We start from the raw sequence: 25,160 nt of genomic DNA on the forward strand, positions 1-25,160 counted from the left end.
AATACTTCGGTTCCGCTGCAGTTGTCAAAATGCGGTTCGGGAGAATAGCTTAATTGAACTGAACCATCCGCCTTACAGTTCAGACCTGGCCCAACAGCGACTATTTCCCTCTTTGCAAAACTGATGCTGGACTTTAGGGGGAAGTCATTTAATGATGAGAGTGAAGAGATCGACCGTATCTACACCTTATTAACACAAAACTTCCGACTATTTTTACGGCTTTAAAAAGGTTAATTTACCGATATAATAAGTGTGTTGAAAAACAAAAAAATTCTAATAAAAAGTAATGAAAACTTTTCTGAGTAATGTCGTTCAGAAATCCGTAGGTCTGGGGCTTATGGGCCGTACCACGTATGTGAGCTCATGTAGTGTTTAGTAAAAAAAAAGTGGAATAAGTGCAATTCTAATGTAGTGTGCGAGGGTACAGTTGCCCTGCTAAAGCATTTTTGTTTAAATTTAATTACCACCGACATTAAAATTATACAAGCTGTAGTTTAAGTTTATACTTGCTATAAAAATGCTTTCTCTTTCTGTGTGAAGCGCAAAGTTTAGAGGGTAAAATGATTTTTTTTTATGGGCGCAAACGACGAGCGATCTTAAAAATTACTTAATAGAAGATTTAGTTAAAACATAGAACTGGTTTAAATAAAATAATATATTAGGTTTGTTTATTATATTGTGGGCACTAATTAAAAATATTTGCATTTCAGTGATATAGAGATAGACTTTTCCTCTTAAAAACTTTTATTTAATTAAGAATTAACTTTATCATATATTTAAAAACCATGTTTGTCAATTTTGAATATTGAAACGTTAACTATGTTAAATATATTTTACTTATTCTAACTGTATTATAAGTTTGCCTTTTGTATCAAGAATAACTTGACAAATGCTTTTTTAAACTATTTAAGGAATTGGAAAGCGCGCCTAGTATGCACGGGTTTCACACTTTATAAGATTATAAAACATTACACCGATAGCGTGTGTGGAAAACCAACTTATTTAAGATGTTTAGGTCACAATTAGTACGAGATTAGCTCTACTTGTCCTAAATATCTCTTACTAAAACGCATATGTTTACGTATTTACTTCAAGGCTTAACATGTCATTATAAAGTTTAAAAAAAAAAATTATTAGTACAGACAATATATTCCTGCTTACTGTCTTGAATGAACCAGGTCATCCTTCCTTTCTGAACCAAGATTTCTTTAAGTTTGTAACAAAAATCCCAAAAGATTAAATGGACAAATTAATTAGTTCTATTAGCCTAAAATCGGATTAGCTAATCAGAGCTAGAATTTACGTGCACCTGTTAAGCAGTAGCCTTGGTAAACGATAAATTCATCAAGATGCATCTATGGGAAGCTATCCCTTCTCATTTAGTAAGTGAATCCAACTTTTTCTGACTGAAGCTGGAAGCAGGCCCTTAATGAGATATCGTTTCTTAATTTCTGATGCTATTAAATCTACTTGTCATGGGCACAGGTATTATTTTGGTCATTTGCCAATCGTTACCGCTGTCTACGATGCAGTGAAGTATAATGTCCCTCTGACTTTAAAAAAGTGGTGTTAGACAGAGGAGTGCCTTTCGATCATTTTACTCCTAGAGAAGTGTGTGCCCTTACAAACAAGCGACCGTTCGATTACCCCATAATATTAGAATGAGGTTTTGAGGCTCAGAAATTTTGACCTTGTTTACCTCTTATTTATTCTTATCTCCGGCAAGCTAATTCCTATCCCCAATAAAAGTTTCCGAACATGCTTATTTCTACGTTTTCAGTCATTCTGTGCATTAACACGCTTAGAAGTCTTACTAACATCCTATTCTGGAAATCGCGATAACGTCCTGCACTCTCTACATTGAAATGGATGGAGAAAAGGTAAAAATTATTAAACACCTAAAATCTTAGGCCAAAGAGCTAATAAAAGCTTATAATTTAAGATGGGTTCACCTAATTAAATCGCGATAACGACCTGAATGCTACATACATTGAAATAGAAGGAGAAAAGGAAAATTTTTTAAACACCTAAAATTTCAGGTAAAAGAGCTAATAATAGCTTATAAATTTATGATGGGCTCACCTAACTAAAACACCTTAGCCGATTTAGCACTCATGCGTAATAATTAAACAAAAATCTCACCGTATGGAATAATTAATAAAGTCGTCAAATAATAACAGAACATGGTTTTTATTAGTTCAAAGTGGGTGACGGACATGAGCGAACCTGAGAACCTAATTCTTTGGTTACTCATTTTTTATAATTAACAAGTAAGAAGGGTTTTACAATTTAGGTTTATGGCTCCTAGAGTTGAAAATTAATAATGTATGGAGGCAGGTGCATAATATTATGCAATTTGCTGTGTTAATGTGATAGAAAGAAGAAGCATCGGAGGTGGTAGAGCGTCCATGGGTCCCTTTATACGTTAAAGAGTGCTGAACCTTAAGTACTGACTTATCTGTTTTAAAGATTAATAGCGCTCTTCGTTATATTAAATTCTTCGAATCTTCATACTAAATTTCAAAATAAATATTATTTAGTTAAAAAGTTAACTTTTTGACTTTATTTAAAATTTAAGTTTTTTGACCTCCAAGATAGGTGTACTGGTATTGCTAGATAACCTAAATTTTATTACAGACATAGCGAGCTCGTACGGGTATCAACTTATTGAAAAAAAATTTGCTTTGATAATAATAATAATAATTAAATAATCTTTAGTTACCCATAATCAAACTAATAGGTGCGCAATAAGCTAAGGTACGATAAAATAGTTCTAATGTTGAATTATACTAAACTACATACTGAAAATAGAAAGTTAAGCAGTTTGGTTAATTTTTCGTTCTTTACCAATTAACCCCTTTACCTAGGAGTTTATGAAGAACAAAGGCTATACAAATGTAGTAGCAAAACTCCTAAACATGACAAGCGTAAGATGACAAGTGTACGGCAAGTAAAAAACTAACCGCGCCAGTACTTTAATGCAAGGTAACCTTCAACTATGGACTTCCTTGAACTAAGATTATTAATCGGAAGCGAAAACCACACATGTTTTTAGCATCTTACAATAATACTAACCTTTTTTGGTTGCTTGTTGTTACTACCCCTTTAGTAATAAAAAATGGAATTTTCGAAACTTAGAGGAGTTGTTAATACTTATGCTCTACATAATTGTAACTTACAATAATCTAATAAACTTCGGAATAATTTATAAAACCTTATAGAATGAAACTTGAAGATCGAAGTAAAAGCAATTGTACTGAGGACAAGAAAAAGACACCACAAGTAACAATTAAAAAATATAGCAAACCTATTTTTGATAAAATTAAAATTAAGAACAGGAGTGTAGCTTCGGTGGAACTCTCGCCAAGTAATAGTTATAAAAAGCAAGCACTTAGTAGTCTCCAAAACCCAGCTGAGAAAGATAGCGAATGTTCGGTTAAATCTAGCCCACAGGAAACAAAGTTTAACAAAAAATCAAGCTTGTCCCGTTTACTGACTAGACAGTCGTTTTCTAAAAAACTTGGTTTTCATAAGAAAAGGATAACATATAATCCTTCGAAACTAACTTCAACGGTAACAATTAGTAATAAACACAAAGGCAGCTTAAATAATGAGAGTTTCACTCGTCGACGTACCCTCGAGGTCCCTCCATCTTTTACAGAGTTAGATGTAAGCACCCAAATTTCAAATCTTAAAAGTAAAACAAAGCTAAGTCTTAGTTTTAAAACTAATGAAAATAAGCACGATACTAGTATTGCTATCGCTAACAATGAAATATCTTTTGAAAAATGGTTAAAGGAACAACAAAAATTACAAGTTTTGGAGAAACAAATGCTTTCTAGTATACCAAGAAAAGATAAGAAAATCGAACATACAGTTTATAGAAACTGTTTCAGTGGCACAGATGTAACTACTTGGTTAGTTAATGAGTACCTCCAGCCTGAAACTCCAAGGATAAATGTATAAGTTGTAATACAAATATAACTTTTTTTTTTTTTTAATAAGTTTTCGTTTATAACAAGTGCTTATAGTTACCTTATTAGTGTAACTTGTACGCAACCCGAGTAATATTATATAAAAAAATCTAAAAAATAATAGAACTACTTTCCTTGACGGTTTTTAATTTTTCTCTTATATACTTAGTTGTGAAAAGTAGGTGTTATTCGTAGTTTGAGCAGGGTAGTGTATAAGAAAGTATGAATTATCAAGCTTAAGATTTTGTTCAAGACAAATAGTCGTAGCGTCTTTTATCTCGAGCCATATTTGCCTTGTAACAGTAACTTATTAAAAAAGGTCTCTCAGTTGTTTTTAATTTTTTTTTCTAAAATATAGGCGCTTCGCCTTGGTCAGCTACTTTTGCAGAACCACATTCTGGAAGAATGTGGGAGGAAAAATGGAATTTTTATAATTTCGTCAAAGTTGTATTACAGATTTTCCAGTGAATCTAAGTTATATCCAACTTCAGAAGAAGTCAAAACTTTTAAAAAGACAAAAGTACCCGTTAGGCTTCAAATCTTGTTTAATTCTGAGCATATAGTTAGGGCTTACCCCGGTAATCTGTTGCTAAAGAATATTGTGAGGATGTTGGAATTAGAACACCAAGACAAAAAACCCAATGAGTACGTAGAAAAAGTATACAGGATCTATGGCACGCTTATACCTTTGGAATCTCCCATTTTTGAAGTCTTAGACCAGGATGATATAATTATTATTGAAACTAAGTAAGTTGTAGACTTGCCTACCAATAAATTTTGGTTTTTTAACCTTTTTTCTAAGCTTTAAATAAAATTATAAAAAGTTGTAGCATCTACTTAAACCTACGAGGTCAAACAGCATTAAAAAGGTTATAAGCAATTTCAAGAAATAATTTGTGTAGCATATAGGAGTTTTAAGGAATTAAAGTTCTTCCCCATCTTACTCGTAGTATATAGCTATAGCACCCACTATAAGGTAGCGGAGGTTAACGAGAATTATTTAACTATTAATAACGTCGCTAAATACACAAACAAAAGGGCGCTAACCCGACTACTACATTATTCTCACACAAGCTCAGACACACCCAAAAACTGTTTGCGGAGCCTTCGCCGAACGTTATTCACACCCCCTAAGTTAAGGCGCATACCGCCAACTATCTCGAACATTCGAAAATCTTTAATAAACCTACAAAAGACCTCAGAAAAGTCTTTTAATTGTTTAATGCTGCACACATCCCGGATCTGCAAAAAGCCATTTGATAAGGAGTGGCATAACGACAAACTTATGTACAAAATAATAACTAACGAGTTTTTTTACTTTAAATGTTATGTCACAGTAAATTTATGTCATCTAAAATGAGAAAAGGGTAAATTTAACTAGGGTTCTAAAGTCATTCTTCCCGTTTCCGTCCTCTTTACTAAAATTTTTCATGGTTACTATTGAGGAGCACATAGTTATTTGAGTTGTTTATTCGATCGCTCCCTCGAAGGAGCACTTCCTTGAAGAGTTCTACAGGTTTAACACCATACCGTGAACATTGTGCGGAAACATTAATAAGATAGTTGTTGGTTAACTTCAAGGTGGGAATCAGTTATGCAAACTTTTTTTTGAAACGGGTGTAACATGACCTATAAAGCTTTTTTATTACAGTTAACCTCGCAGACAAATTACTGAGAGCGAAGACTTACGTACGTAAAAATTAGGATGGCTTCTATACAATTTTACTATTATCTCTCCACATTTCAGTTGCGCGTTCCCCCTCGGGAGTCATTTACTGTCTATAAAATACTATTCCTTCTAATTAAAAGCCTTTTTTTAATTAAACTCCTTAAAAGTTAGAGTATTAATGATCACGTTAAGCGTTATTGCTATGGCAATATCCTTATAACCTGCTTGTAACTAATTGAATTCTTTATTAACTTGTTTTAATAACTATTAAGACTAACACTGATATTTCAAATTATGAGCTATAATTACCTTTTTTAAGGTATATTTCTTAAAGTAAGAGTTCAAATTTATTTTTGATATTTTATTTTAATCCACAAACAGTTTTATTGTCGCTAAAATATAAATGTTAAAGAGGCAATATGAATACATATATAAAAATATCAAGCAAAGGATAATATACAAATTCATTAAACTAAAACACAATGGCAGATGAACTAAAGGCCTCCCCTCACCCGTCGTTGTAACTTAGCTTATGTAGGCCATAACATGATTACTTTTTTAACAGAATAAATAGTATTAATTTCTAGATATAAGTCTAAGATCCCTCAAACGGGTTTATACCGTAGTGCTAACGTTTACTTACGACTTCATGGTCACTGGGTTGTGAATTTTACACAAACTTTAATATTACAAGGTAAAATGTTTAGAAGATAGTATATAAAATTTATTTTTTTGCTTTAGTGTAAAGCAAGATAGAAAAATATATCTTGCATATAAAAGTATAATGATAAAGAGAAGGAAATGCATGAAACATTCGAATGAGGTCACAGAACCGCAACCAACTTATTTTTCACTAATTCACTTAAACTTTGTTCAATGCATAAATGCGTGCTTCCTGCTAGTCACCACAATTTTTTAGTATTATGTGTAACTTGCATTATTTTTTATATAATAGAAAAGATTACTAGACGCGACAGAAGTACTAGGATATAAATACTTTGTTTAGAATAGTATGGCTTCACTGTCCAATTAAGGAATAAAATTAAAAATTAGTTCGTTTTCTTCTAAACTTTTATGTAATCATTACAACTAAGAATTCGATTTTGTTCACATATAAACGTAAAAGTAAACTATGATTACTTCCGCATGTTCAAATGAAACTAAGACGTAATGGCAACTCAATATGTTTTATAAAAAACTTTTTTTAGCAGTTTAGTCGCTATCATAAATAAAAAAAAAATAGAAATGAAATACTTAAAATAAACCCCCAACAAGAGAATTAATCTATTCATGAAAATTTGCTTAGACTTACGACTCTTAAAAAGTGTATAAAGTAAACTTATTTAGGTTACATACATGTTCCTTCTTACTACATACTTTATATGAGGATTCCTACGACCAAATAACTTTGTAATTAATAAAAATCATTCATTATAAGTCCAAGAAATCAAGGTGGACCAATAATTGGTGATATGTAATTCCAAGATTGGCGCTATCGCGAGTAGTGGTTATAAAAGCATAGATATATCTAACCCAAAGGTAGGAATAAATGTATAATAAAATTATTAGACAAATTATATATACAACACGGTAATTAGGCTGCTCTTCTATACCACGACGCGTTCCACACGGGAAAGAGAACTTAAAAAAAATTCCCTTTTACGGGGGTATGCTATCTCATATTCTCTATTTATATCCATATGCTAATTAATGCACGTGGCTTACTATAAATGAAATGATAAACAAAATAAAGGCCAAATCAATTTAGCCACATAGCTACCAGTTAAAGATAATAAAGGACGGCTTCATAGTATTTTTAAGTTTTCAATTCTATAACTATAAAAAAAATTGAAAAAATGTTCCATAGTCTACAGACCACTAGTACGTGTACCACCCTTAAAACTGACTTGGTGGCGGCAAGTTTTAGAGTTGCGATCAGTTTCGACGAAATTAAAGTTTTATTCAGTCATTAGAAGTATCTCTTTAACTATTAACCGCTTTTGTATTCGTGTAGATCGTATTTATTTCAGAAGTGAGGAAATTTCTATTTATAATATTTTTAGTACAAACTTTTTAGATGCCTTACATAAGGCTAGAGGTATTTAGTTTCCCAGAGAACCTTGATATATGTATTATTGACATAAGATGAACATTAATCACTGCGAGCTTAAAAATAAGTATATAGCCCATTGTGAGTTAGCGGTCGTATTTGGTTTGCCCACGAAGGGTCACAGAAGCATTGTACTAACAGCTTAATTTCTTTAATTAACCTTAATTCAAGTCAAATATAAGCGTATTTTAATGCTTGTATAGTGCGCTTCATGTGTTCAACAGTAGAAAAGGTGTTTGAATTGTGCTATATAAATGTATATGTCGTCATTGTTCCATAATGATTCTTCTAGTCTGCAGGAGTAATCATTAGCACCTCCTCATAAAGATTGGTGGGATCATTCACTTGTCAGCACAATCTATTTTACTGTTGAATTTAATTACTGGCTTATTTATTATAATATTAAGTTTTATATGCCCCTTTGATGCCGTTTGAGCTTTAAAATAGGGTTATTCCTATCTCGTAAAGAACACCGTTTTCTTATTAAAAAAGCAAATAAAGAACAAAAGCGGGTAGGAAGATTTTTTAGGGGCACGATAATTCTTAGTAATATCACATAATGGAGATTTTATATTTCTTATCTATAAAGAATGAACCAGACATCTATCTGTAAAGTTATAGTTATCACTTTTCCAGCCTTACTGAAAAAGTGAGAATGACTAGCATTTAAGTTGTATAAAAGTGCGTTTCGTTCGAAATCCTATCTTATTAGGTTTTAAGCGTTTTTTCCGAGTATAAATCTTATACAATAAAACTTTATTTAAATATTTTCAATGTTCTTCTCAAGGTGTGCCAGATGTAAACAGTCTCCTTTGCATTAAAAGTAAAATAGGAAAGTAAAGAAATCCATAGTGGTTATAAGTACATAGAAATTTAAACAACTAAGTATGAATTGTTATAATATTTTTTCTTTTAAGAAACGCAAGACTTCCCTCCAGCGTTTTTACACTCTTCAACGGCTTCTGGGTATTGTTCCACAAACTGACGGACATCAAACTTACGCTGGCAACCTATAAGGTAGCAATCTTTAGTAAAGGTTCTTTACTAAAGTTGGGCTAAAAATCTACAGTGGCTTATGTAAACCGTACTTTTAAATTTATTCTGTATTTTCTTGGCAAAATAAATTTATTGACCTCTTATAGTGAATCGTACTATGGATAACAAAAATAAATTTTTCAATTCAAAGGAAAGCTGATTAACTTAATTTTACTATCCCAAATATTTAAAGCCAGCCACAAATATATAACGAAACGTCTTTAGTAATACATATTGCAGCGTGCGTCACAAAATACTCGCCTTTTTTAACAGTACGAATAGCGACCAAACGAAGCAGAATTAATCAGTTCAAGGCGTACATTGGCTAACACTTTTCAAAACCTTTACAAATAAGGGTGTGGAAACTGTTTAAAAACAAAGAACTCTTCTACTTTGTTCTACTAAGCAACAGTAGTAAATAGGAGGGCTCTATCCACGGCTAATCATACCTTTAACTTTTAATAATATGTAGTGCAGATGTTCGGTAAAACTTTGCCAGACTGCTTATTTTGCTAGTAACTTAGTTTATATTGCGCAGTTCGTTCTTTGAAAATTCTGGTACAGCGCAGAACAATACACATCATTCTACAGACGTTGTATAATTTTTATGGCTAAACCACCTTTATTTTCACTTTACTTTATATTTAAGTTGATAAAGTTTATTAAGTGCCCTATGAAGCGAACGAAAGCTACATTTTTCATTTAAAGGAAACAAGGCTTGTTATTAAACTAACTGGCTCTACTTCAATTATTAGCTCTGAGCAAATAACCTTGTAATGTTTATTTATAGTAAAAATTTGTAGAATGCAAACCTGCTAGGTGGATAATAATCTTAAACTACTCTTTTCAATTTTTTAAAGCTTTGCATCGGTATCTGGTCTTAGTAAAGTATGTCAATATTGAAATATGGGTTTTGTTATTGAACCACAATAATCAGACTTCATAAAACAATATTAATAATAAAGGATTTAGAATTTTTTTTTACCTTTGTAATTCATGTACCGAATTTTTCCAAAAACCGGACGTTCTTTCCAGCCTGAAGCGAATATTAAAGATTATATGTTATTAACTGTACTATAAAAGTTTACATTAAACATATAAAAAATATTTAACTTTATTTCTAAAGATAATATTATAATCTATACAATATTCGTGAATGTCATTTTTAAAACTGCTAAACAATTTATTTCCGTATATCTATATAAAAATAATACTATTGTAGTTTTTAAGTAAGCTTGTGGATATGCAATTTCTTTAATAGAGTTTTAAAGTTTTTTTTTGCTTAATAGATTTACGGATGACACTAAGATTTATCCAAGGTTTTAGTATTACTTCGATATTCTGAAACTATTATAAATATTGTATAACACTGCAACTAAAGTGCGAATTTCAATACAATCTTTAGACGTTGAGAATATTTTTGAGGACCTAACCATATTAGAATTGTTACAACACAAGTATTGATAACTCTCAATATATATAAGTGTACAAAATACTTGACCTAAGTTTGTTGTTTATATATATTTTAAAGCCTGCCTTCTTTTAAATCTTATATTTTTTTGAAAGTAAGGTTAATTTAATTTAATTAAATGACAACATATTCTTCGTCACCTTATATATAATTATTATTATTATTATCGTTATAGCACCCTGATCGTGCACGCCGCAGATGGACCACATGCAACCCACATAGCCGTTGGGATCGTTCCCGTCCAAGTTGTATTTATCATTTAGATAAATAGCTATACTGAGCGCCTCGGTAGCACAGGTGGTCCATTCGAGAATCTTTTTTGCCCAATACTGTCATCGAAAATAAGGATTATCACATTTATAAATATTGCTTATATAAAAAATCATTATATATATAAATTTAAAATTCAGCACAAAATTAAGTTGTCGTGTTGTGATAGTTTCATAAAAACTCTAACCACTTAGATTAAAAAATTACTGTAATAAAATGTATTTCAGCTGTAAAAAATATCAAAAGTTTAGAGCGGCAAACAATTATAGCAAGAAAGGTTCAAAAAAAGTTTACTTTCAAAGAAATTTTAAAAAACCGAGTTAAGCAACGAGAAAAGTGGAGAGTTGCGAATATAAATGCAAAATGATAAAGATAAAAGATAGTTTATACAAAAAAATTAGGGAAACACTTTAGGACCGAATGTAGTAAGACGCGCCGGCTTATGCAATTTACGAGGGGACGGACCCTGCATAGCCCTTGTCACGGCTTTTCTAACTGAGCAGTGTGTTATTCTGAGGTACAAACATAGAGTAGAGAAAGTTGTATTAATGTACATTGGCCTCGCACCAACTGGATTCTTGGCTAAAGGTATATGACATACATCCACTAAGAAAAGCATTAGTTATTTAGACAGCTCTTAAAGTTCTGGAGCTGCCTTCGCTAAAAAGGTGTATGCAGAAACAACAGCGGTGCTGGAGGAGCAGGCTTAAAAGAATAGGGGTTATAAGCAGGAAGCAAAGGAAAGTGCACGTGTGATGCTCGAACGGTCTGAAAGGGGGCGAAGTAGACCCCAATGATAAGCAGCAACTGCCTGAGAATTGACCAGATGTTACCAAATTAAAGAAAATTAAACAAAATATTTTAAATAAATAGTATAACGCTCAGAGACACTATCAAAAAAAATGATAGCCGAATAGCAGAACTCAAGTTGTGTGATTTGACCTTAAGTGTTACTCCATCCAATTTTTGGTACATAAAAGTTGTCTTTGGTTTTAGCTAATATGAAAAGTTATGAAGAATTGTGGATACCATTCGTAGAAAGCCGTGCAATTTTCCATCGTAGACCAACTGCAACTGTGAAGCGTTCCACAAATCGTCGTAAGTTTTTCTATTAATTTATACATTCCATGGATATAACGAGAAAAAAAACTTGTATTCAAATAAGCTTCAAGACCCTTTTTCCAGTTGATTTTTAGAGTATAATTTTACTCGCTTATCATCCTGGTGGGCCCGAAGCGTGGCTTGTGCCCAGGAAGGTGCGCCTTAAACAAAACGTATAATAAAAGGTAAACCGGCTAACTTCATTGATTCCTTATCATTAATGACTATATTTTTACTTTTTGTAATAATTATGCAATCAACATAAATAACACCGCTTAAAAAAAGATAACTTTTTTTATTATTCTACAATCTACTTTAAATAGAAAATGTTCTAAGAAAATAATATAATCAAACCGTTTATATTATCATAGTTATGGTTATAATAACAAAAGTTATCGGAAAGTTCTCTTCTGACAAACGACTCTTCAATAAACGCATTAATATTTTCCCTTCCTTTCAAATGAGCTGCGCCTTTTCATATAAAAATATTGAAAGTTAAAATTGTTATAGTATTTTTATTATTATTAATATTATAATTAGTATTCTTATTATATATATAACATACTTTTTGAAGTATATATTAATGGGAATTAAGAACCTTGAGCAACAAGCAAACTACGTAAAGGCGAGAGCATCCCAAAGTTAAAATAAGGACTTAAGTTGCTTATCACTTTGGCGTTAGGATCATTTTTTTTTCCCGCTGGTAAATATATATTTTTACTAAAGTGTAAATATTTACGCTTCTCAAAGTTATTATTATTATTATATCACAAATATTTTTTAAAAAACCGTAATAACAAACTCTCGGGTTTATTTTTAATAAAAAATCTTCTAAGGCTTCCATGGCCGCGGCTTCTCCTGGCAAAGCCCATGTGACTTCCGCCACTGTTTGGTCCATAGAGGCACTCTCAATAATCTCTATCCAGTTTATAGAATCTTTTTTTTTAACTTTTTCTAATTGTAAATAAATTTTCTATAAATAAAAAAATTACTTGTAAAAGTATGAGGTAAATTACCATATAAATTTGCAGCCTGAACTGAAATTGGTGGTAATTCCCGCGCAAATTCGTTAAGATGACGATAAAGTTTAGAACGTATAGTCCTGGCGCTGTACTCTTGTTTGTCGCTGGCAGTCCAACAGGGAACCTAAAAAATATAGTATTTCTTCTGATTAGTGACTTTTCTCTTATTTTTAGTTATTTATTATAATAAAGGCTACTTATAAATTCTATTAATATTTCGAGGCTCAAATTAAAGTTAAAAACCTTAAATGCTAAAGTTATTAGAAATAAAAAACTCAATTAATTATAACTAAACAAATTTATTTTTTTAAATGTTCTTCAAGAAAATATGTAGAATAAAATGAATAGAATATAAAGCTTACAATGTTATGGGCATCCACCTCCACTAAAGAAACATTCAATCTACTCAAAGCTTGTGAAACTTTTAGGCGCCACTCGCGCTTTTCTTTTAGCGGAGAAAAATCTACCACGGCACACCCCAACTAACCAGAAGCATTTATCATGTTATATATATAATTCGACTATATTCAGAAACTTACTAACTGTAAAATATATTTAGTTACGCCCATGTTTTTACTAAATAATAAAAAGTTAATGTATTTACTTAAAATCTACTAAAATGGAAGTATTTGCGTAATAAAAGTCAGTAAACAACTACAAATTTTCGGTAAGGTAAATAATAAAAAATTAAAATAATAATTTAAAACACTTTTTCGGCCTGAGCGAAGTTAACAACTTCGTCTTCAAGGGATCCTCGGATGAAATGAAACGGAATGTTAAGTTGCTTAAGCCGCCAGTCAACTTCAGCAAGACCTATTAGTTATGCCAAAAATTACTAAGAAAAGTTTTGTTTAAGGTTATCAAGAACTTTGAGAAGAATATAAAAAACCTTTAAGCAGAAAAAGTTCATATCTTGCGGTACGAAACCGAAAGGAGTTTGGGTAAAAGTAAAACACTTGCAGCGGCAAGTTATAATTGTGTGAAAGTTCACTTGCATACAAAAGAGCGTGATTATCGCCTAAATTATAAGAATGTACAAGCAAAAAAGCAGGTTTAGAAGAAGTTGACTTATACCCACACGCTGATCTCTTTCCATCCAGTAAGCGACGCATTCGCTGGATGAAGGTAAAGTAGGGTAGGACTCATGTAATTCAACTAGGCTAGAGTTAGGATTTAATAATCTAAAATTTATTAAAAAAAAACCAGGGGAAAGTAATTAAATTTTAAATCTAAAAGCGATTTCTTTTAAATAAGTTTACTTGCCTTACACGGTGTTTATTTACAGTACTTTCGAGGGAACAGTGGTGGGACGGGAGTTTTTTAACTTTTGGAAAACTGTCAAAACTGTATTTGTGACGGCATCGCTGATTACGAGAAGATGAACTTAGCTGCTGCCCTTCCCCGCGTCGTTTCATTACGAAAATACCGGTGAACAGAAAGTGGTGAAAACAACTTCCTGAAAGAGAAGTTAACGCCCGCATGGGCAAATCGTGAAGAATTCTTTTTGCTCAAATCAAATTCGGTAATATTAATATTTAAGTTCTTTTCTTATCTTTAAGATTTTCTATTCTAACTATTAATGGCACAACTACAGATGATATAAAGCTAAGAGCTCTGTAACTCAAATTTATTTTTTAAAAAGTTACGGGAGGGGCAGGGTTATTTTTAAAAAAATTTGGCCTCTGTGCACTTTGTTGTACTTCATAATAGTTTCAACGTTTTCGAGAAGCTAACTAGAGTAGCGAATTTAATAGCTATCTTTAAAGCTGTAAATAAATTAACCGCAAACGGTCTCAATGCTTGACTATGAAGTCTCCTTGTTTTTGGCAGACATAGCGTATTGCTCTTAGCATTGCTAGGTCAAGACTTCGCAAGAACGAAAAGGTGAGCAACAGGGTTTAAACTTAATATCGATAATGAATCGCTTACTAATACCTACTTAAATAATCTTACAAATAACTGTAGCAATATGTTTAGAATTCAATCTACAGTAAGGATCTAAAATTTGAATAATTGAGGTTACTATATAATAGCTACTAAGTAATTTTTAAAGTAATTTGCGTGAATATGTATTGCATATATAAATATTTTTAAAAAAAACATGTGTGACGTACAGCTAAAAATCTCCGCCTCTTGTATTTAATAATATCCAATTTTACCTTAACTAATTTGAAGGTTGGCTGACAACGCACAAAAAATCAGATAATCCATTAAAGAACCACGCCATGCTTATCAAAAAAAAAAAAGAAAGAAAAGGGAACTACAAAACCAATTTTTGTTCGATTCCCCTCGCTTAGAACAACCAAGTCGAAGCCTCGGAGTTTTCGTGGATGACTACTTAATGGGTAGGCTTACATTAGATATGGTTAAATAAAAAAAAATTAGAAATACGACACCCGCTTAATATCCGCTGATAGACAAAAAAAAAAGTGCCCTTAAGCTTGATAACAAATACACAAAGCTTTTTAAAACCCAGCAATGTTATGCAAAAGTACCTTGGACCTATTCCTCTGCCCCAACGTAAGATTGCAACTTATGTTAAATAACTATTTACGAATGTTTACAGGAGTTTCTTGGTATATAAAATGCTCCCAATTACATCGTGAATGCGAATTGGAACCAATTTTATAGTTTATCAAGCGCTTAACTGAGGACTGCATGAAAGCATCTGTAAATCATAGTAACAGATTACTATCTAATTCCGTAATTAATAATCCCTCTTGCTTTCCCTTAAGTAGACTACCGAAATATCTCCTTACTATGTTAGACAATAACTTTAGATTAAAATTTTACTTAAAATTAATACGATAACTCTGCTAATAACAATGAATAAATAGTAATAATATTAGCGATAGTAAACTATATATTAGCGGTAAATATTAATGATATAGAAGTGGTCGAATAATAAAATCAATCTAAAATATTATCGCAACTATGATAGTAATTATGACATATTAAAAACAGTTTCTGTATAATAATAGTGACGTAGTTTAATTAAGAAGTTTTTTTGTTATTGTATCCATAAAGCTGGTGAAGGCTTACTCACATGATCTAAAAAATATTTTGAGGTAATTATTTATTTTGGCAGTTTCACTTTTTATCATGGTCTCGAAGGCAGCCTCTTTGCAGGAAAAGGGCTCTCCCGGACCCGCTCACACGGTGGAATGTAGATTAAGCAGTATAAATCATTTTACTCAGAACGAATGTGGCATTCCAGTGCAATGAATAGTAAATAAATAAATAAATAACCTCTCTTTCTTTTTCGGGGTTAACCGCTTCTTTTTTGTTGTAGTTATATGTTGGCCCAGAGGACCTGCAAAGGTCTTTGTCTTTTCTCTACTTTTTAAGCAGAGAAATATTATATGATAATGACTAGGTTAGGTACATTCCATCTTTCCACCTGGTGTTATATAAGAGGGTAATTTTCATTTGTTTAACTAGCCTAACTTTTTTTAAACTTACTCCATATATCTAGACTAGCTATTATACTTCCACCCTATTTTGCGTTAAAAAACCTTCGCCCACTTTATTATATTGGGGTTATTGCACACATCACGACTATCAAGCTTCTAGTTTTTACCCAAATCTAGAGACTCTTAACCCGTACTGTAATTATAAAAGAAGTAAAAGAAATAATGGATCTTATTTTAACTCTTCATGATTATCTGGGCCGTTATGTAACACAACCTAAACGGTCTTACAGATCCACATTTCCTACCTCCACTCCAGCGAGCTTATCAAGGGAGCTATCATTGAGAAAGAAACGGGTCGCACTACTGCGTATTTATCTTTCATTGCGATTAATTCGCGGCTAAGTTTGAAAGAAGAACCGTTTAATTCAAGTAAACCCTATGTAATTCCATTTAAAAAGAATAGAAAAAGTAATAATGACTTGGTAATTTTATAAAAGTAATAGCTTTTTGTACTTCTTTTTTTAGGTAGAGAGAATTCTATACTTTATCCCTAGATCCCTAGCAGAGGGTTGATATGACCTTTTAAGTTGTTAATAGCAACCTTTAATTTAATTTTAATTGTACGTTAAAGAAACCTATTGTGTTTTTAAAGTAGCCAAACACCTTATTTTTAGTATTAACCTTATAGTAAATATTTTAATAGACAGAAAGTCGGATAAGGGCAGTATAAGTAAACTTATATCTATCATTCTAAAAGTACAAAGGAGTTCAACATAATGTTAGCGTCATATTGAAGTTATTTTTACAAAGTTAAGCTAAGTTTTAGAGAAAGCTTTCTATAAGGGTTTTGAGTTATGACTTCACTTTGATACGAATTTTACGGTTTAAAGATTACTAGTGGCTGCGAGTGACTAAAAGTGGGTTAATAAAATATATACGAGAGGGGACGCTTATACAAAGAAGTGTTCCTATACAACTTTTGTGTATTATTTTTTAGTAATTAATTCTTATAATATTCCCTGCTAGTTATTTTTGAATACATATGTCCAAAAACATCGGGTTTGAGGTAGTAATATTAAAGTGCAGTTCTAAGAAAAAATTTACAAGCTTACTCTAACAAGAGCAAAACATGAAATCTTTTACTTTTAAGTTATTTTCAGTAACTATAATAAATAATCTATTTATTGTTATGTTATATAGTTTTTTTATATTAATGATAATATGTAACTTTGTTTATTAGTTCTGGTGGGCACCGGATCTAGCGACCCGCCGTAATTTTTTTTATATTTTTTTTAGTTGTTCAAAATGGAGCTTGCTATCAGCATCTTAGGAGGTAAATCTTTTCTTCTTTTTGTTATAAATTGCCTTATTCCCCCTTCATGAAAGATCACTAAGAAAAACAGATTTATTTTAAAGAGTTTTATATTATTTTTTTAAATATTACTACCTTTTTTAGAAAGTAAATTGGTTTTTTTTTTGGGCTGCACTATTTTTATTATCACTTACTATGTTATATATGAAATTTCAAAGACGTATTTCACTGATTTTTAAACGAGTTTTTTTTATTATTACCAGTTAATAATAACGTGAGTTATCTAAGTGTAACTTTTTTGAGGTTTGACTGTTACTAGCTTTATTGTTCAAGTTATAATTATTTTTTTTTCTTATTAATATAAAAACCATCTATTTAATGTTATATATATGTTATTAATAGAAGAGTACGATTTACCGAATTCTCTTTATTCTGTAAAATTTCTCTTTCTGTTGAAGATTTCTTTAGTTATTTTACAAATTATTTGTTTTATTAGTTAACTTTATTAATTAATAGCTTTAAATTTTGTAAGGCCTTGGAGAGCTAACTTTGCCCTATATTATTAACCTTCTGCTAAATTTAAAGTTGTGTACGTTTATTATATTTGTGTGTATTTCAGTTTATTAAAGGTTTTTCATTGATATATTATTTGCAGAAGTTTTCACTTCGGGCCACTTCTTTTTTGCAAAACTGAAATCTTTTCAAGGCTTGGTAGTCTTACTGATCTCGTGGGGCTTCACCTTGAACACTTTCCGCGCTTCAGCAATCTTGATCCTCTAGCTTGCCTTAAGCCCCTTCAGTTGCAATTTATTCGTACATTTCTCTTTTTTCTCTAGCTTTCGCCAATACTACATAGTTTTTTAGCGACGGATATTGAACTTCGACAGCGAGACACTGCCGTACCTTATTCTGAGTTACACCTGTAAACTTCGAGGCATCGAGCCACTAAAGCATGCAGCAGAGGACAAGTTAAACTAAAGGAGTTGACTCTTGAAGCCAATTTCAATATAAGGTCGTTTTATAATCGGTCTACTTAAGTTTTCTCTAATATTATTAATTTTTTCTTTGAACTACACAGAAACCTCAAAAGCTTAACTACTCTTAACCTTGAGCTCACCGAGTTGAATTGCTGGTATTGTTCTCGTCTAAAGGAGGTTTTGGTTCTCCTTAACTTCGTTATTTTTTGCATGCGCAGAAATATAGGTATAAACTTTGTTATATATTAAAAAAAAATTTATTTTTATGAATTATACTTAGCAGTTGAACCCTGCTAATATTTACAACGTTTGTAATTTAACACAACTAGGCTTAAGAGGGCCCTTACGATTATTACTAAGACACTTATAAAAATATTCATATTTCTGAGTTCCTTAACAAATTTGTGTTTCTTGGATGACAGCGGGAATCCTGATTTTTGTTTAGACTCAGAAAAGTTCTTTACAACTTCTCTGCATCCTTTATGTGGATATTTTCATCTAATAAAGTTATTTTATTTATAAAAATTTTTTTTAAGATTAGAGGCAAATAATAATAATGAAATATAATTTTGTACTTTATTTAAATCAGAATGTCACAATATAAAATTTGGTATAATAAGAGTGGGCCTTGTATTAACCAATCTTGTGGGTCAACCAATTAGGACCGAAAAAGAAAGGCTCATCCCAGATAAGCTCTATTAATTTTTTACTATCTAATAGAATATACATAAATTTTTAAATAAGTGCACAAGTCAAGTCAATATGCTAAATCTCGGCCATTTCTTAAGGACCGTCTACGTTGGGGGGGTCGTTTTTATTTTCATAAGAATGAACATCGACAAGGGAATCGATCATCTCAACACGGCAAGTGTCAAATCCCGTGGAAATTAATTTACCGCCAGCGTGAACTGTTAAGTGGGTTAACTGGTCGGCGACTAAGCTGAGTTGCTCTATTTCTTCGCTTGGTGCTGCGTCCACCACCGAATTATGGCGTTTTCTTACTTTCGGTGGCACCACAAACACTTTAATATCTTTCAATATATACTCTAAAATGTCGTGGACAGCCCGTTGCTTGGGGTCATATATCGTCGGAAGCACTTTGCGAAGCTTTCTTGACCTGTATGCTGCAGAAGATTTCCAAGGGATTAGGGATTTCGGTGAGCGTAGGCCCATAATTTTAGGGCTTTTAAGTTCCACCTCCTGTTCCTCACTTGTAGTAACTTTTTCTTTGGGACTATTGGGATCGGTATATACAATACCTTCCGAATGAGAGTTATCTTCTAACTCCTCGTTGGAAATTTTTGACATCATCTTTTTACCAAGAAGAGAAGGCACATACTTGCGGTCAAGAGGTCTTTGCCTTCTTATGTTAAGTGTCTGAAGTGGGCTACAATAAAGATCTTTTTTTCAAAAAAAAATTCAGACTCCATAGAACTTTGTGCAAAATCCGAATCGATAACGGTGAAGTACCCAGAGAGCCACCAACTAACATATAACTATAATATATAAAGTATAGTGAGTCATTAAGAAAAGAAATTTGTAATATACTTAGTTGCCAGCTCTAGTAAAAATATTAAAAAATAATTTTTTTTTTAATAAAACCTCGTTACCTTGGAGAAAACATAATATCTTGTTTTTACGGAATTTTTTGAAGACCATTTCTTAAGTTTTTCCATTATTTTAACAAATATTTTTTCCATATGTTCGTCATTTACGTAAGGAGAAAATGGAAAAGTAAGAAGCTGGGTTTTTATTTTATAAAAATTTTTAGAAGTAAGCCCCCTTAATTGTAATAATACAGCAATGCGGATTTGGAGTTCTCTAAGGAGCACAAATAACCGTTCATTGTCGTTGTAATAAATGTAACTACTTAAACGATAGTTTAAAAGATAATTGACTTCTTCTATTTTAGTGGGTAGTGATTTATCATAATATGATTGCTTGTTTTTCAACTTAACAAAATTTTTTCCCTTGAAAGTTTTATCTGTAATAGTTTTCAACATTATAATTAATATTTCAATTAGACAATATAATATGTTGGCAGGAATAAGAAGCCGTCAAGAGGGAAAACAAAGGAGAAAAGGTAACGTGAATGACGATTGTCAGTGGTGGGAAATCTAGGGAGATTTCCACCTGCACTCAGTCAGGCGACCTAGCCAACCCTAAATTTCTTTTTCACTAAGTATGCTAAAAAATACAAAGCTAGGTGTTATCAAAAAATCTATTATCTATTTGATAATATATGGATATAACTACAAGTCATTTAAGTTTAAAAAATCGTAATATAGGTTACACAGACCTTGGTATACGCTCAAGTAATTAGTCGGGATCCGTACATCATTAACCTAAATCATTAGTTTGTAAGTATAATTTTAAATATACTTGTGTACTTAGTGACTACAAACATATGTTAACAAATTAAAAAAAAATTTATTTTATAAAATTTTCATTATTAAGTTTGTCCTAGTACTGAAGGTTTAAATAGACGAAACATAAATTATAAAAAGATTTCTAGGATACTCAGATGTTCAAGGTTTAGTCCTTGCTCTCTTTCTGGGCCCTCTAGAGCTCAATATACTAGTTAGCTATTCTACTATAGTAGACTGAATGAACTTTTCAAGTAACTTTTGTCTAATAATCTGCAAAGCATACTCGGAGTTACTACGTGCATCTTTCTTTTTTCGGAGCATTGCAGGGTCGAACGTGTGCCAATATACCTTTTCAAAACGTTTTAGGAAAAACTGACAAAAAATAAAATAATATTATAGGGGTAGAGTGTAGTAGTCGGGTTAGCGCCCTTTTGTTTGTGTATTTAGCGACGTTATTAATAGTTAAATAATTCTCGTTAACCTCCGCTACCTTATAGTGGGTGCTATAGCTATATACTACGAGTAAGATGGGGAAGAACTTTAATTCCTTAAAACTCCTATATGCTACACAAATTATTTCTTGAAATTGCTTATAACCTTTTTAATGCTGTTTGACCTCGTAGGTTTAAGTAGATGCTACAACTTTTTATAATTTTATTTAAAGCTTAGAAAAAAGGTTAAAAAACCAAAATTTATTGGTAGGCAAGTCTACAACTTACTTAGTTTCAATAATAATTATATCATCCTGGTCTAAGACTTCAAAAATGGGAGATTCCAAAGGTATAAGCGTGCCATAGATCCTGTATACTTTTTCTACGTACTCATTGGGTTTTTTGTCTTGGTGTTCTAATTCCAACATCCTCACAATATTCTTTAGCAACAGATTACCGGGGTAAGCCCTAACTATATGCTCAGAATTAAACAAGATTTGAAGCCTAACGGGTACTTTTGTCTTTTTAAAAGTTTTGACTTCTTCTGAAGTTGGATATAACTTAGATTCACTGGAAAATCTGTAATACAACTTTGACGAAATTATAAAAATTCCATTTTTCCTCCCACATTCTTCCAGAATGTGGTTCTGCAAAAGTAGCTGACCAAGGCGAAGCGCCTATATTTTAGAAAAAAAAATTAAAAACAACTGAGAGACCTTTTTTAATAAGTTACTGTTACAAGGCAAATATGGCTCGAGATAAAAGACGCTACGACTATTTGTCTTGAACAAAATCTTAAGCTTGATAATTCATACTTTCTTATACACTACCCTGCTCAAACTACGAATAACACCTACTTTTCACAACTAAGTATATAAGAGAAAAATTAAAAACCGTCAAGGAAAGTAGTTCTATTATTTTTTAGATTTTTTTATATAATATTACTCGGGTTGCGTACAAGTTACACTAATAAGGTAACTATAAGCACTTGTTATAAACGAAAACTTATTAAAAAAAAAAAAAAGTTATATTTGTATTACAACTTATACATTTATCCTTGGAGTTTCAGGCTGGAGGTACTCATTAACTAACCAAGTAGTTACATCTGTGCCACTGAAACAGTTTCTATAAACTGTATGTTCGATTTTCTTATCTTTTCTTGGTATACTAGAAAGCATTTGTTTCTCCAAAACTTGTAATTTTTGTTGTTCCTTTAACCATTTTTCAAAAGATATTTCATTGTTAGCGATAGCAATACTAGTATCGTGCTTATTTTCATTAGTTTTAAAACTAAGACTTAGCTTTGTTTTACTTTTAAGATTTGAAATTTGGGTGCTTACATCTAACTCTGTAAAAGATGGAGGGACCTCGAGGGTACGTCGACGAGTGAAACTCTCATTATTTAAGCTGCCTTTGTGTTTATTACTAATTGTTACCGTTGAAGTTAGTTTCGAAGGATTATATGTTATCCTTTTCTTATGAAAACCAAGTTTTTTAGAAAACGACTGTCTAGTCAGTAAACGGGACAAGCTTGATTTTTTGTTAAACTTTGTTTCCTGTGGGCTAGATTTAACCGAACATTCGCTATCTTTCTCAGCTGGGTTTTGGAGACTACTAAGTGCTTGCTTTTTATAACTATTACTTGGCGAGAGTTCCACCGAAGCTACACTCCTGTTCTTAATTTTAATTTTATCAAAAATAGGTTTGCTATATTTTTTAATTGTTACTTGTGGTGTCTTTTTCTTGTCCTCAGTACAATTGCTTTTACTTCGATCTTCAAGTTTCATTCTATAAGGTTTTATAAATTATTCCGAAGTTTATTAGATTATTGTAAGTTACAATTATGTAGAGCATAAGTATTAACAACTCCTCTAAGTTTCGAAAATTCCATTTTTTATTACTAAAGGGGTAGTAACAACAAGCAACCAAAAAAGGTTAGTATTATTGTAAGATGCTAAAAACATGTGTGGTTTTCGCTTCCGATTAATAATCTTAGTTCAAGGAAGTCCATAGTTGAAGGTTACCTTGCATTAAAGTACTGGCGCGGTTAGTTTTTTACTTGCCGTACACTTGTCATCTTACGCTTGTCATGTTTAGGAGTTTTGCTACTACATTTGTATAGCCTTTGTTCTTCATAAACTCCTAGGTAAAGGGGTTAATTGGTAAAGAACGAAAAATTAACCAAACTGCTTAACTTTCTATTTTCAGTATGTAGTTTAGTATAATTCAACATTAGAACTATTTTATCGTACCTTAGCTTATTGCGCACCTATTAGTTTGATTATGGGTAACTAAAGATTATTTAATTATTATTATTATTATCAAAGCAAATTTTTTTTCAATAAGTTGATACCCGTACGAGCTCGCTATGTCTGTAATAAAATTTAGGTTATCTAGCAATACCAGTACACCTATCTTGGAGGTCAAAAAACTTAAATTTTAAATAAAGTCAAAAAGTTAACTTTTTAACTAAATAATATTTATTTTGAAATTTAGTATGAAGATTCGAAGAATTTAATATAACGAAGAGCGCTATTAATCTTTAAAACAGATAAGTCAGTACTTAAGGTTCAGCACTCTTTAACGTATAAAGGGACCCATGGACGCTCTACCACCTCCGATGCTTCTTCTTTCTATCACATTAACACAGCAAATTGCATAATATTATGCACCTGCCTCCATACATTATTAATTTTCAACTCTAGGAGCCATAAACCTAAATTGTAAAACCCTTCTTACTTGTTAATTATAAAACAAGAAGATTCTTCATAATTTCAGTACTAATAATATTTTTTCAAGTTTATAATATGTTAAACCTTGAAGTAAATGCGTAAACAACGGCGTTTTAGAAAGAGATATTAAGATAAGTAGAGCTAATCTCTACCAATTGTTACTTAAACATACTTAAAAGGATTGGTTTTTCCACTAACAATTGTCATAATCTTTTAGAGTGCGAAACCTGCATACACTAGGATCGCTTTCTAATTCCATATAAAATTAATGAATTCATTTGACGTAAAGGCCAGGCTTATAATCCATTCAGACTAACTAGTAATAAAAAAAATTTATAATTAACATTTTAATAATCAAACTGACTTACGTAATATTTAAAAAATATGAAGTTAATATTAAATTTAAGTAAAATTTTTCAAAGAGAATAAGTCTATAACTTAAACACTTTGATGTAAATAAATGTAAATAGGATTCATAAGATATCAAACAGACCTATATTTACTTAAATTATAGTTTCACGGTTCCAGCTTAATCTTTTACCGAACTCTTTTTCCATGCGCCCTCACCACTGCGCCCCATAAAATAAATCACTTTAATCTCTAAACTTTAACCTTCACACAGAGGAAGATGATGCATTCTTAGAGCAAGTGTGAACTTAAACCACACCATGTATAATTAGAATTGTCCTGTTTAAATATCCAAACTAAAAAGGCTCCAGCAGGCAACCCGTACCCTAGCACACAATATCCACTATAATTGAATATTGATGCTAATAACAATTTTCTGGTATTTATTAAAGTTAGGTTTTTCTATATATAATCCTGAAACTTTTGTGCACTATTGAAATAAATATTTATAAGCAATAATTTTTTTATTTAGACAAGTTTAAAATATTATAAGTAATTAAAGCGTTATACAGGAAAGTAGGTCTTAAGATTAACGATTCTTATAGTAAAACGTGCAATAAATGTATAAAATATGTGCATAATAGTGTTATCAAATTTCTTGTTTAAAATAAACTATTTAATTAAAAATAATTGGGTACAATTTCTTATACTTATAAAATAAATACAAACCACTAAAGGTTTAAGGGATTCAAGTTTTAATCTAGAAATTCACTGTTAAAAATGTTTTGGATGAAGTTAACCTTGTTTAGTATCGACAAGTGATTTTTAATTTCTGAATAAGCTTTTTTGCGAACCTAAAGAACTCACAGGGTTATTTGGTTTACTATAGAAAATTTGAAAATGCTAAAGTAGAATTAACATTGGGG

At 31.4% G+C, this 25,160-nt stretch overlaps 1 protein-coding gene and 1 long non-coding RNA gene across 2 annotated transcripts; one reads left to right on the forward strand and one right to left on the reverse strand.

Annotated features, from left to right (window-relative positions):
• Positions 1-8,548: 8,548 nt before the first annotated feature.
• Positions 8,549-14,051, reverse strand: LOC135144403 (deoxyribodipyrimidine photo-lyase-like). Its single transcript, XM_064076444.1, has 14 exons — positions 13,916-14,051; positions 13,727-13,833; positions 13,542-13,670; positions 13,362-13,465; positions 13,015-13,134; positions 12,647-12,776; positions 12,420-12,584; positions 12,229-12,330; positions 11,985-12,101; positions 11,704-11,791; positions 11,559-11,637; positions 10,438-10,588; positions 9,774-9,824; positions 8,549-8,763 (listed from the first exon to the last, which is right to left on the reverse strand). Exons 2-14 carry the CDS (start codon positions 13,746-13,748, stop codon positions 8,666-8,668), a joined length of 1,356 nt encoding a protein of 451 aa, XP_063932514.1. The 5' UTR covers positions 13,749-13,833; positions 13,916-14,051; the 3' UTR covers positions 8,549-8,665.
• A 3,994-nt stretch (positions 14,052-18,045) lies between these two features.
• Positions 18,046-18,574, forward strand: LOC135144442 (uncharacterized). The gene is made up of 3 exons (XR_010283139.1): positions 18,046-18,190; positions 18,242-18,389; positions 18,456-18,574. It is a non-coding gene; the product is annotated as an uncharacterized LOC135144442 (long non-coding RNA).
• The last annotated feature ends 6,586 nt before the right edge of the window (positions 18,575-25,160 follow it).

This window comes from Zophobas morio, unplaced genomic scaffold (assembly GCF_036711695.1).
Source record: "Zophobas morio isolate AGI-343-1 ecotype UQ-CSIRO unplaced genomic scaffold, CSIRO_AGI_Zmor_V1 ptg000099l, whole genome shotgun sequence".
NCBI lineage: Eukaryota > Metazoa > Arthropoda > Insecta > Coleoptera > Tenebrionidae > Zophobas > Zophobas morio.

Bases quoted from the DNA above. Each gene is read 5' to 3' on its own strand.
- LOC135144403 (XM_064076444.1), bottom strand. From the start codon at position 13,748: ATGGAAAGAGATCAGCGTGTGG. The intron at 12,331-12,419 runs GTTTTTTAAAAA...TATATTTACCAG, and splicing joins CCCGAGAGTTTGTTATTACG to CGGGAAAAAAAAATGATCCT. The intron at 8,764-9,773 runs GTAAAAAAAAAT...GCTACCTTATAG, and splicing joins TCGGTACATGAATTACAAAG to GTTGCCAGCGTAAGTTTGAT.